Here is a 13,422-nt window from a genome sequence, read left to right on the forward strand (position 1 = left end):
CTATTATAAGTGAAATCACCAAATACCTTACCCAGATTGCGTTTGGTTAGCTCTTTGCTAAAATGATATTATAGAAGTTATGAGCATTTATTATTATGTCTTTGGCTTTTACAGAGGTTACTATAAATAATCATATACTGAGAATATTTTTGCATCTTATAATGACATGAAGACTATCACACAATTCCTGTGTTGTCCCATATTCCAAATATAAGCAATACAACCCATATGATAAATTCCTCTGTAGTACAATGTAAGGAAAACTATTATCTGTGTATTTTTCTGGTTAACATGTTTTTTTCTTTATGTGATTATAATTATGAAATTTAATCCATTATATTTTACTGTGCTTCTAAAAAACTAGGATATGTATCTATGTCCAACTGTTGTACATATTCATCACCTGACTTTCTGTATTCTTTTCTCTGAGCATTACTACTCAGATATAATTTTACCAATCTATTTATTTGTGTGCATTGTCACAAATTACTTCCACTTTTTCAAATTTGTATGAATAAATGAAAACAAAAATAAAGATTGTCTTTCTCCCTTTCCTTCAGTTAATACCAGGGATAATCCACTCTTCGTGGCCTTCCACAGGTACACCCAATTCCATGAAAACAGTCTGGACTCTTTAGAAAAACCGACTCCTCCTTTTATCTCCCGAGAATACATTTGGATGTGTTGTAAAACATTATCATCATATAAAATTTAACATTTGTTTAAATATTACTCTTAAATATATAATCATGCCTGAAGTTTTTTTTTTGTTTTGGAGTTTGAGGCTTTGGTTTTTGGAGATTCTTTTAAAGAGCCAGACAGAAACAAAAATGATGTAATACACAGGAGTAACAATGACGAAACATTGTACCACTTGAGGGATTAATATGCTTTTCTGTTTAAATCATAATCAATACAAAGGCTTTAGCAAAATTCCTTGCTCCTAAGCTGATCAGATTGAAGTATAAATATCAATTACTATATCCTTATTAATCCATCAGATATCCTACCCTTCTTTCCTTTTCTCTTCTGTTTTCTTTTTATATATCAAATGAATCTATTCATATAGATCAGTTAATAAACCCATATATTATAAATATAAGTAGAATATCAATTGTTATTCTCTACTGTCTCTCTCAACTATATCAAAAGTTCTTTAAAGATAAAAACTATCTTATCTTCACTTTTATCCCTCAGAAAAGGCGTATAATGCTGAAAACAAGTGTTATTGATTTGATAACTGACCACACCAAAGTTATGTGTGTATGTGTGTGTAAAGAGATGGTATGTGTCTGTGTGTTTGTGTATAGAGATGGTGTGTGTCTGTGTGTTCAACAGATCTTTCTGCCTCAGCCTCTTGTGCAGCCAGAAATACAAGCACATGCCACCACACCTGGCTAATTTTTTGAAATCTTTTTGTAGAGACATGATCTTGCCATTTTTCCCAGACTGGTCTTGAACTCCTAGACTCAAGTGATCCTATTGCCTCAGCCTTCCAAAGTGCTGAGACTATAGGCGTGCACCACCACACCTGGCCTAAAGTTATAGTCATTGTTGCTATTTATCTAATAATATTTGAAGCATTATTATTGCATAGACAGTCTAATTTTAAGAATAAAAAAATTTCATTAACCATATCTAATAGAATATAAATAAGTTAAGGGGTTCATTAAAAAGTATATGAAGTAAAGTTAACAAAAGTTTGCTTTAAATAATTTAGCGCCACATAGAATTATAAAGTAAACTAAATGCAATTGTTTAAATACAAATAGATGAGCTAGCACTTTAAATTATTTTTTCCATGGATGGGTGGTGTAAACATTCAGTTACTAAGTAAAATATTTAATTAGATGCTTTTCTAAAAATGGGCCAAATTTCCAGATAGATATCAGTACTTCTAAAATATTTAAAACTTTTTTTCTAAAACAAATCACATGGACTAGCATTGTGAATTGCATGATTGCCTCCAAGATATTTATGTCAAGATAAAAGTAAATGATTAAATTTCCATAAATTAAAATCTTGTTTGCCCAAGTTAGATCCTCACAGGGGTATTAAAATTTTTCTTTTATTTCAAAAGTAATTTATAGATTTATTCTAAATTAAAATAAGTGGTTGAAACATTTTAATGATAAATTACTTAACATATTTTTCATTTTTGAGATTTGTCAATATTATCATTAAATAATTCTATTTTGAAAAACGTTTAGTGCACAACATCGCATCTCATAGGATTTATTTTATACTCTTTTTCAATTCTTGCTCATAAAAACATGTTTAGTTATAATCAGAGCATTTAATTTTGATTATTTCCCTTCTTTAAGAACACATCAAGTATTTCTCCCTACCTTTCTTTCTTTCTTCCTTTTTTTTTTGAGATGAAGTTTCACTCTTGTCGCCCAGGCTGGAGTACACTGGCATGATCTTGGTTCACTGCAGTCTCAGCCTCTCAGGTTCAAGTGATGATTCTACTGCCTTAGGCTCCAGAGCAGCTAGAATTACAGGCACCCACCACCACACCCAGCTAATTTTTGTATTGTTAGTAGGGACGAGGTTTCACTATTTGGCCAAGCTGGTCTTGAACTCCTGACCTCTATCCACCCTCCAAGGAGGCCATCCACCCCCTCAGCCTCCCAAAGTGCTAGGATTACAGGCATGAGCCACCACGCCTGGCCATTTCTCCCTACATTTCTAACATGATTATAAGCCATACACTAGAATCTTAAAAAAAAAAAACACCCGACTAACAATTATTTTAAACATATTTAAGGACTATGTAACAATGTATTAAGAATAGATGCTGAAGAAAGCAAATATGGAAAGCTTATGTCAAAACTGGCTGAGGAAGAAGAATGTGTATAGTCAAAAGTGAAAGAAAAGTTAAACAGTGTATAAAAGATGTGACACTAAGTGGTAGGAGGTCACCAGGAGCTCTAACAGGAAACTGGGGAGTGAGGTTAGCAGGCAGAGTCCTGCATTCCCTTCCTTCTTTGTCAATCTTATTGGCAATGTTTCCCATCATCTTCAATAGCATTTCCAGGGTGGGGGTAAATCATATAAAACACAGTAAGTGGTAAATTCTATGTTACCACTCCAAAGGAAATCATAAAAGGGTGTTGGTAGAAGAACTGATTCTGCCCTGTTGGTAGCTGCTTCTGAGGAATGGTGGAGATTTTTTTTTCTTCTATTCCATTTCTACTTTGTAATAAATTTTTTAACATGAAATCTTTAAACAGAAAAATTGGCTGCTAGATAGCTGTATGAATTTTCTAACTGAAACATTATCACATCTCTACTCACCACTAAAAGCAAAGAGCAAAAAACAAAACTTGTAATATGATTCCCCACCACCTCCACTTGTTGAGTTCAAATCAACACACATGCACTACCTGTTCCAAACATCCTGACTGCTCCAGCCAGTCATCTCAAAGTCTTGTAATTACCCAATTTGTCCATTCGACCCCTAAATCTATTTCTTTCACACCAAAATGTCCGAATGAAAACACAGCTCAGGATTTCCTCTGATGTGGGATCATGTCTTATTTCCTACTTCATTTCCAACACTCAGGTGCAAATTAGACAGCAATAGTCTTGGATCCCACACCCAAGAAACCTTGGCTTACCTTGTTACTTGTTAGACAAATTATTCACAACATCAGTCTCAAAAGTCTACAGTCTTTATTGTTGCAGCTCTTCTGTCAGATGAGCTGTTGATCTTGCTGTGGTGCACCATTCATGCAAAGTATGCTGAAACAAATGTTCTGATACTTTCTTATGAATTTATCTAAAAACATTTATACAAAACCCAACATATATTTTCGGAAAAAAGTGACCAGAATACATCTGTTCTAGAGCTAATGTCTTAATGTCTACCTAAAAAACGTTTCACAGAGTTTATACTTTGTCATGTTGAGAGGAGGCCTATCAAGGACAGTCTTCGGCTTATTATCAGTGTATAATGTGTTTAAGAGAAATGAAGGAGATAACTAAATGTTACATCCTGGGGTACAGTAGAGCCAGAATAAATATTTAACACTGGGAAATCACAATTCAATAACATCAACACTGTCTGCTGTCTGCTACTATCTAAACCAAGTGATTGATTGAGTTCTTTATATTGTAGCCAGTTAATCCATTGCCTTGCAATCCAGTCCTTCACAGTGTGGCATTAAAATGGGTATGGGCATGAATATAGGTCTAAAATGGGTCAAAGTCAAGTCCTTATCAGTTCTGAATACATTAAAAAGAAAGAATGGCTAGAATTCATATTAACATAACAACAAAGTTCATTTTATGAAATCTTGCTTTATATAAATACAACCAATAACAGAAAGAGGCAAAAAAACAAGTTGTGGCCAAAACATTTTTAAAATAAAATAAATATATATGACTAACTGGATGTTCAAGCCCTTAAAAACAGTTACAATAATTTAGCATTTCAACCTAAATTTTGATTTGGCCAACTGGCCACTGCTCAATATTTTCAACTTGAGAAATTAGAAAAATATAAAAATAATAACCAACAAAACAACTGAGCTCAGAACAATACTACAATTAAAATTGAATGCCTTAAAATATTAAAAACCCTCCTCCACATTGTTCCATAGGAAACAAATGACAACATATCTTAATGTTAAGAATTCAAGATTTAAGATTCAAGAATTATTATGAGCAATTATTTGTATGTCTTCGAATACAGAGTTTTCATTGGTGGAAAGACACTTATCCCAACCCACAGAAATCATATGAACATTTGAAACAATGGACGATTAGAGGAACTAATGTGTACTTGATCAATGCTACAGAAATATGATATACCTACATTGACGAAGTGCATCTATCGTCATCCACCACACTCCAAATTTTCAAAAAAGCAAACTAGAAAATGACTGAAACTTAACCTTCACATTGGTAAAATGTCACCTTCCCTCAGACTATAAACTTGATTCACAAAAATTATTCTACGTTTTAAAATATTTTGTGATAAGAATAAACACAGAATTATGATTACATAGGAGTTAGGATAACACTCAAGAGGAAAAAATTCTGACTCTCAACATGGATTAAAATATATGATACTATCAATCATTATAAAAGGGAATATAATTCAAATTCCTTTTTTTCAGAATATTTTAAATGATAAAATGAAAGGGTCAGGTGCTTTGTTGTGTATAAACAAATTTATAATTTATACCATTTAAGTGTATAGTAGTATGGGATAAGATTTGGAGAACAATTAAGATTAAAAAGTTAAATATTTTGTGGCTGCATTGTGCTCTTTTAGCAAATTCTGTTAATGAAGTATACTACAGATAAAGAAGTTTTATTAAATCATACAGTAACTTTACTCCTTAAAGTGTGGTAATACTATAACAAATAAACGTATACTAGAATGGCAAGTTCATCTCTTTTTTGTTGTTGTTTTGAGATGGAGTCTTGCTCTGTCGCTCAGGCTGGAGTGCAGTGGTGCAATCTTGGTTCACTGCAATCTCTGCCTCCTGGGTTCAAGCGATTCTCCTGCCTCAGCCTCCCAAGTAGCTGAGATAACAAGCACGCACCACCACGCCCGGCTAAGTTTTGTATTTTTAGTAGGACAGGGTTTCACAATGTTGGCCAGGCTGGTCTCAAATGCCTGACCTCATGATCTGCTTGCCTCGGCCTCTCAAAATGTTGGGATTACAGATGTGAGCCACTGCGTCTGGTCGCAAGTTTAATTCTTAAAAACTGGTTATTGCATAAGATAACATGTCTATCTCAGAGTATCTAAGTTATTTTATAAGTAATATTTCTCTATACTTTTTATCAAAGCTAGAAATCTCCACCTTGACTTTATTTTATTATTCTTTTGGCAAGAGTATACATTATTGAACTGAACTCTCTGTTACTTTATGAAATCAGTGTTTTTTCAAATTAAATAATTCGATCAGAATACATTCATAAAAATATTACTCATCATTATGGAACCAAAGTAACAACAACAAACAAAGAAACCTCCATCAAAATGCCAATCATTCCCAAAAGCCAGTCCCTATACATACTCTAGAAGAGAATGCAAACTTATATCTTAGCTCATGGCAAACTTCAGACCACCTTATAGCATTGTAAACAGAAAAGTAGAAGAAGGAAACATTTGTTCAAAGATAAACTCCTCTTTAATAAGGCCCTACCATTCTGCCTCTCATAGTTTTATAAACCAGGAAGTACATTCCATGACAACATGAATAATTTTATTACCTTTTAGTTTTACACCTTATAACCAACCTATAGAATTCACTGAAACTATAAAAAGAATTGGGTTCAAAAAAGTCAACAAGCATTTTAAAAAATGGGTGAAACAAAGCAAAGCAGAACAAAACAAGTCAAAACAAAACTATCACACTCTTCATGGATTCATGGTGAAAATGAAAGAGACTTCTTACCAAGTACCCCAAGTCGATAGTTGACTGTGATGACGATCACATTGCCATAACTTGCCAAGACACTCCCATCATATAAATTTCCAGTACCTTCCATATATGAGCCACCATGGATATACACCATCACTGGTTTGGGACCCCCACTGTCCCGAATATCTGGAAAACAAATGGTTGGCAATCGTTCTTATCTTCAAAAATAACACACAATGAAGTAGAGAATACATTTTCCATTTTAGAGAAAAGAGGGCATAATTTCAATATGGTTCTTAAACTGCTGTTTTTATTAAAGTGTTTCTTAAGCAACTCATATGAAAAGCTACTGTGGAAATGAGCAATAGGCATCCATTGTTTTCTATCAAAATTTTATTTACAAGTTGTAAACTGACTTACAAAACTTAGACAAATTAAAATTAGATATGAATTTTAGTGCGTTTTGATTAACTTTTTAAGTGACAGTAAAATAAAGAGAAATAGAGTGGCAGTGAGTCTCAGGACCACTTATTTAAAATGTTATAGACCTCACATGACATTTATGAACAATAAGCTAAAGACAATGGTGTTGTTGCTATTGTGAGTAAAACAATCTGTTCATCCTTTCTAACATACTGTAAAGCTTTGCATCAAATACAACATGATTACATCAAGCCATTTATGCTCCAATTTGTGAATATAATTACAATCTTGTGTTATGCAAGATGTTTCATTTAACTACCTAAGTAATGTCAGATGAATGTTTAGGCAGTAAGGTCATGTACATCTGTGCTCCTCTTCTTGCATTTAGGGAAATGTCATTTGAATAATATTTTTTTAGAAAATTTAGGACATCAACTATTTACAGCTCCCCTTATCCTTTAGAAGAAGAGAACAGACAAATATTTTTTCACTTCTTTATATAGCTAATATAATCTTTTTCTTCCCATTCTGGCTCTATGTTTTATCATGCAGACATGAGATGGGATAGAGCTAAATTCAAGTGTAAAGTGTCAAAATTTATGGTTAAAGTGATTTCTACAGCTCTAAAGTTTATTAAATGTATTTTATTTTCTCATACTTTTCCTCAATGATGTAATTTTTTATAAGGATCTAGAAATAATATATAAAGGAAACGTAAGTTTAATCCGTGTGAAAAATGCACTGATTTGTGTAGATAAGTCAAACTGTGTATCAGCAAACACAGTTTCATCTACATGTGACATAGATTGAAATATCTGAAACATTATATGTATGCATATATATATATATATGGCTCTGAATATATACAGAAAGTAAACACTATTATATAGCATCCCATGATCTCTTATACCCACAATTTAAACAATTATAACAAATGTATTACCTTTTTTATGCCAAAATTAGAAAGTATAATTTAATAATATGGTTTTGTTCCTTTGCTTTTGACATTTTTATCAAATTTAATTCTCCTACATGCTAATAATTGAGGTACCAGTTTTCAGAATGGACTAACAGAAAATTTATTGAAAGAAGTGGTGATTATTTAGAGATTGCTTTGCATTTTTTGTAAAAAATAATGTGTAATGTAAATGCCTTGATTTCTAATGAAGAATCATTTTAGTATCATTTAGTATCAAGAATTGCAGCTCAGCTTGGTTGACCAGATTTTTGAGTTGGGGAAATGGATCATTGCAAAACTTACAGACTTTTAAAAAAATATATTTTAAATTTGACTTAATACCAGTGTATAAACTTACTAGTTTCCTTCTAGTCCCCCAAAGGTGTATTTGAGAAGAATGTCTTGTTTTTAAGCAGTGAGGGAAGGATACTTTGACATAGGAAACTTCAGTAAACATAGACACATTTAAGAGAAAAAAATCTAAATGTATTTTCTCCTTCAAACCTTGGGAGAAAAAAAATAGTATTTGTTCATTTATAAAGATTTGGGGGCTTGTGGAGATGTTAGACTTACACAGAGAAAGTAATCCTTTGGAAATTGTTAAACTATGCACCTTAAATGCCTGTTTGCTACTACATAGAGTTTCAGCTTCTTATTTTTCTAGTGTGGCTGGCACTGAAGAAGCAATAATAAATTATTAAACTGAAATCATTAACTGACTGTTCACAGCAGACACTGTACTATGCTAATTGTATGCTTGGAGGTAGCACAGAGGGAGGCTGTTTCAGAATTCTTCTTTAATTAAAATTACATAGAATTACAAAGCACCAACTGTGAACAGTAATGAAATCTTGGTAGAACCATTCTGTTCACCTGGAAAACAATACAGGCACACATTGAGAAGACCCGCCACGTTTTATATTTAATAACAGATTAAGTGGACATTGTCAGAAAACACTGACAATAGATTCTAGAATCTATTTTGAGTGGTATCTCTTTACTTTCTTTGAAAATTAGACTTTAAAGGATTACTGATCGTTCGGATTAATCTTAATTTTTAATTTCCCTTTTCAAAATTAAGCCTTGTCTAATAACTTAGTATATTGATTTCTTTTCCATAAAGTTCTCTAGGATTCTTTTTTTTTTTAGACGGGGTTTTGCTCTTGTTACCCAGGCTGGAGTGCAATGGTGCGATCTCGGCTCACCGCAACCTCCGCCTCCTGGGTTCAGACAATTCTCCTGCCTCAGCCTCCTGAGTAGCTGGGATTACAGGCACGCTCCACCGTGCCCAGCTAATTTTTTGCATTTTGAGTAAAGACGGGGGTTCCACCATGTTGACCAGGATGGTCTCGATCTGTTGACCTCGTGATCCACCCACCTCGGCCTCCCAAAGTGCTGGGATTATAGGTGTGAGCCACCGCGCCCGGCCTATTGATTTCTTTTCCATAAAGTTCTCTAGGATTCTTATGCTGTGTTCTGATAAAATATTTTTCACTTGAAGTAACCCTGAGATTTATGTTATAAAAAGGATTACTAGGTTAGTGCAGAAATAATTTCCATACTTACTGAAACAGGTAAAATCCTTGGACATAACAAACCTTAATATTGCTAACAAAGTTTGAGAAACCATAGAAACTTTAGACAATTTTTGTTACAGAAAAAATTGGAAGTCTTTCACAGTGCATTGTCAGAGTGGTCCATCTTACGTTTTTTTTTTTAATTTAATTTTTATTTTTGAGACAGGGTTTTGCTCTTGTCACCCAGGCTGGAGTGCGGTGGCATGATCTCAGTTCACTGCAACCTCCACCTTCTGTGGATTCTCTTTTCTCACCCTCCCTAAGCCTACAGAAACATACCACCATGCTGGGCTAATTTTGTATTTTTAGTAGAGATGGGGTTTCACCACATTGGCCAGGCAGGTCTTGAACTCCTGACTTCAGGTGATTTGCCCTCCTTGGCCTTCCAAAGTGTTGAGATTACAGGAGTGAGCCACCACACCTGGCCAGTCTTTACTTTTTGTAATGTTTAATTATAAATTTTTATCTTATGCTTAACTTTTATGCTTAGTTTTTAGGGTTTTAAAAAATGTAAATAGCAAATTAAAGAGTTTCAGTGATAACTATTTCTTTGTTTTTAGAAAGAACCAGACTCTTTATAAATGAAATGGATATATCAGATAGCCTACCATTGAATACCATCTGCTAATTCCATCATTTTAATAATAATGTTGAGGGGGGCATTTATCTTCTGTGAAAATATGTCAAATGCAGCTTATCAATTTATAATTAACTTTTTAGAGCCCAGTTGTCTCTTTAAACCTTGTTACATATTTAACTGCCTATGAATATGGTGGAATTTGTGAACTATGGATTTTCACGGAAGAGTTTTACTTTGCCTAAACAGCACCTACTGGCTTTACTAAAATCACAATGACCCGCTCAGATATCCTTAAATACTAACTCAGCTCCAGTGAAAGTACAAATCCTTGTCAGGCATGTTGACATTTTCTGTTATTTGCAATGGTTTTAAGCCTTTGTAAATACAAACATTTAAATTAAGTTCTTTGAGTTAAAAAAAAATATTTGGAATCTGTGTAAACACCCTGATTTAAAATTTTAGTACCTATTTTGTTTTTCTTATAAACCAAAATCTTAAGCCAAGATAGCAAGTTTCAGTAGATTCCGAGCAGTTAATGGGGATTTATTTGTGTCTGACAACCAGGATTTGAAATCAGTTTCCATTAATGATCCTAGTGAATAATTATTAGTGATATAATCATTAAACATGTTTACTGTTTCTTCTTCTTCTTAAAGGACTCATGAAGTATTTAAATGCCCATATTTTACAGTTTCTAGGATTAACAGTTTTAAAACTGTGAAGTATTGCCTCACTTAAATCTTTCTCTGTTATAAAAAATACATTTCAAGGCAGACTTTTGTGCCTCCCACTTATTTTTATGAACCTTAACTTATCATTCAGAATAATTGAATTAATATATAGAAATGTTGGCTGAATTTCTGCTCATTAAACTGGACATAACAGAATTAAAGATGTATTTTTAGTTTAAAAATATTCAAAATCTACAAAAAAATTCTTAAAAGAAAATATATAGGATATAAAATTGCATTGAAATATATTAGAGACAGAATCATTGTTGCCCAGGTTGGAGTGCAGTGGAGCAATCTCAGCCCACTGCAACCTCCACCTCCCAGGTTCAAGTGATTCTCATGCCTCAGCCTCCCAAGTAGCTGGGAGTATAGGTGCTCACCACCATGCAGAGTAATTATTTTTTTTTGTCTGTTTTTAGTAGAGATGGGGTTTCACCATGGGGTTGTACAGGCTGGTCTCAAACTCCTGACCTCAAGTGATCTGTCCGCCTTGACCTCCCAAAGTGCTGGGATCAGGCGTGAGCCAGCACACCCGGCCTAAATATTACAAAGTTAATATGAAGGTATTCTCAGCACCATTAAAATTTTTTTAAAATACTTCTTAAATTTCTTAATTAAGTTGGTAGAAATCTGGGATGTTACTTCGAATCATTTTTGGCACTTCAGATTAGTTTTGTTTTTATCTACGAAATTGTCTTAAAGATATACAATTCTGCTGGGCATGGTGTTTCAGGCCTGAAATCCCAGCACTTTGGCAGGCTGAGGCCAGTGGATCACCTGAGGTCACGAGCTCGAGATTAGACTGGCCAACACGGTGAAACACCGTCTGTACTAAAAGTACAAAAATTAGCCACGCATGGTGGCAGGCACCTATATTTCCAACTACGCAGGTGGCAGGAGAATCACTTGAACCCGGGGACGGAGGCTGCACTGAGCCGAGATTGGGTGACTGCCCTCCAGCCTGGGAGACAGAGCCAGACTCCATCTCAAAAAAATGAAATTAACTAATTAATCAGTTAGTTAAATAAAAATAAAAAATACATAATTCTTTTGGTTGTTATAAAACTTAAATGAAAAATGATATAATTGTGTTTGACCATATATGGCAAAAGAGGGACAGCAGGGATACAAACAAGCATTAGAAGTAAAGAATAGTGGTCCATAAGGAAGCCTTCCATCAGAGTAAGTGAATGGAGGGCAAGTCCCAGCAATATGACAGGTGGCCTCACAATTCAGTGGCTGAGATTGGGACCTGAAATTAAGCATAGGTGGAGGGGAACTGGGAAGTAACAGGAAATTTCACGTAAGTGATCTGATGACCTGACTTCTGATCGATGTAAATGAAGTTACTTATCAAGTCGTTCATATTTGTTGCTTTATGTCCAGTGATGCTGAGTCAACATTTGGAATAAATTCAATGTAAATATTGAGCACACTTTTTATTCACAGCCACATCTACAAAATAATAATTAGAAAATTAAGTTTAAAATGCTCAAACATTTCTATAAAAGGTTTCTTTTCCCCTGTAGGATATCTGAATTCATCTTTCTCATCTTCAAAACAATTATCCAAAACAACACAGAGGAGGAGACCCAACTGGAATTGACTGCTTTGACATTCTACGCTTTTGAGTATTTAAAAATATTTATTGATTCGATAACTCTTGTGGCTGAATGGTTTAGTACTTAATCTGAATACTACCTGACATTTTAATAGGGCTTTAGGATATTTTAAATGACTATCTTAAAATGTTAAATGTGCTTCAAAACATCGCTATAAAATAGATTCAGGTTTACATGGCCTACCTATGGTCACTCAGACTTATGTACTCTCAATAGGTAAATGCCTTACTTGATGTGTTTTAACAAAAGGAAAAATATCACATTAAATCAGCAATCAAAATATTTTTAAAATAGGAAAGTAATGTATTTTAACCCTTCGCCTAAGTTGGGAAAATTTGACGTTTACAAAGATACACACAAAGTCCTGTAGGCGTTCAGTATTACTTAGATAACAAATTCTAGGAGTTAAGGATTTTCAAGGGGTTCAACAAGTCCCAAAGCCTGAAAGTGGAAGTAGTCTTCTTTAGAGCTTCCAGAAACAATAATTCATGTTCTACAACATTAAAAAAAATGTCGTGAATGTTCGAATGCATCCAATTTTGAATAGCATATTTAAAAAATCAGAATTTGTATCTTGATAGTGTAAGTTTATTTTTAGCTATTTAACATGCAGAATAATAACTCCTGGACAGCAATAATGATGTATTTCAAATATTAATGACTGCTTTGTGTTTAATCTTTAATCCACTGCTGAGATTCGTGGTAAATGAATATTTAATCAAATGTCATATGCTTCATTTAATCAAAATAATTCTTAAACATTTCAAAAATATTGACACCAAATATAATTTTTAAGCTCTCAATATTCCACCTCTGTAATTTAATTCTATGTTGTTAAGGAGTTTATTAAATGCACATATGTCAATGAAAACATGCAAATTTTTTAGTAAAAATTTTATTTACCCGTAGTTCCCTTGTAACTCATGGACAAAACACTTGTGCTATACTAGTTGTAGGTTATTTTATTTTGTAAAGCTTGTCTTACCACATTATTATTTTCATTATGAGATTTAATTTCTAAGTTTCTGGCAATTATTTGAAACCTGGGATTACAAAATATAATAAAATAAGCAAACAAAAAACATAAGCTTTAATCCTGATTGGAACCAAAGTAGATGAGGTCACTTTAATGCCATGTAAAGGTA

The 13,422-nt window shown here is 33.5% G+C and overlaps 1 protein-coding gene across 21 annotated transcripts in view; it reads right to left on the reverse strand.

Annotated features, from left to right (window-relative positions):
• Nucleotides 1-13,422, reverse strand: part of NLGN1 (neuroligin 1) — an 887,833-nt gene that overhangs the window by 475,614 nt on the left and 398,797 nt on the right. For all 21 annotated transcript variants that reach the window (XM_035277801.3, XM_054246932.2, XM_035277799.3 and 18 more), the window contains one exon: nt 6,420-6,572. In XM_035277801.3, the coding sequence (XP_035133692.1) occupies nt 6,420-6,572 (153 nt within the window). The remainder of the gene's footprint in view (nt 1-6,419; nt 6,573-13,422) is intronic.

The sequence above is a fragment of the Callithrix jacchus genome, chromosome 17, assembly GCF_049354715.1.
Source record: "Callithrix jacchus isolate 240 chromosome 17, calJac240_pri, whole genome shotgun sequence".
Lineage (NCBI taxonomy): Eukaryota > Metazoa > Chordata > Mammalia > Primates > Cebidae > Callithrix > Callithrix jacchus.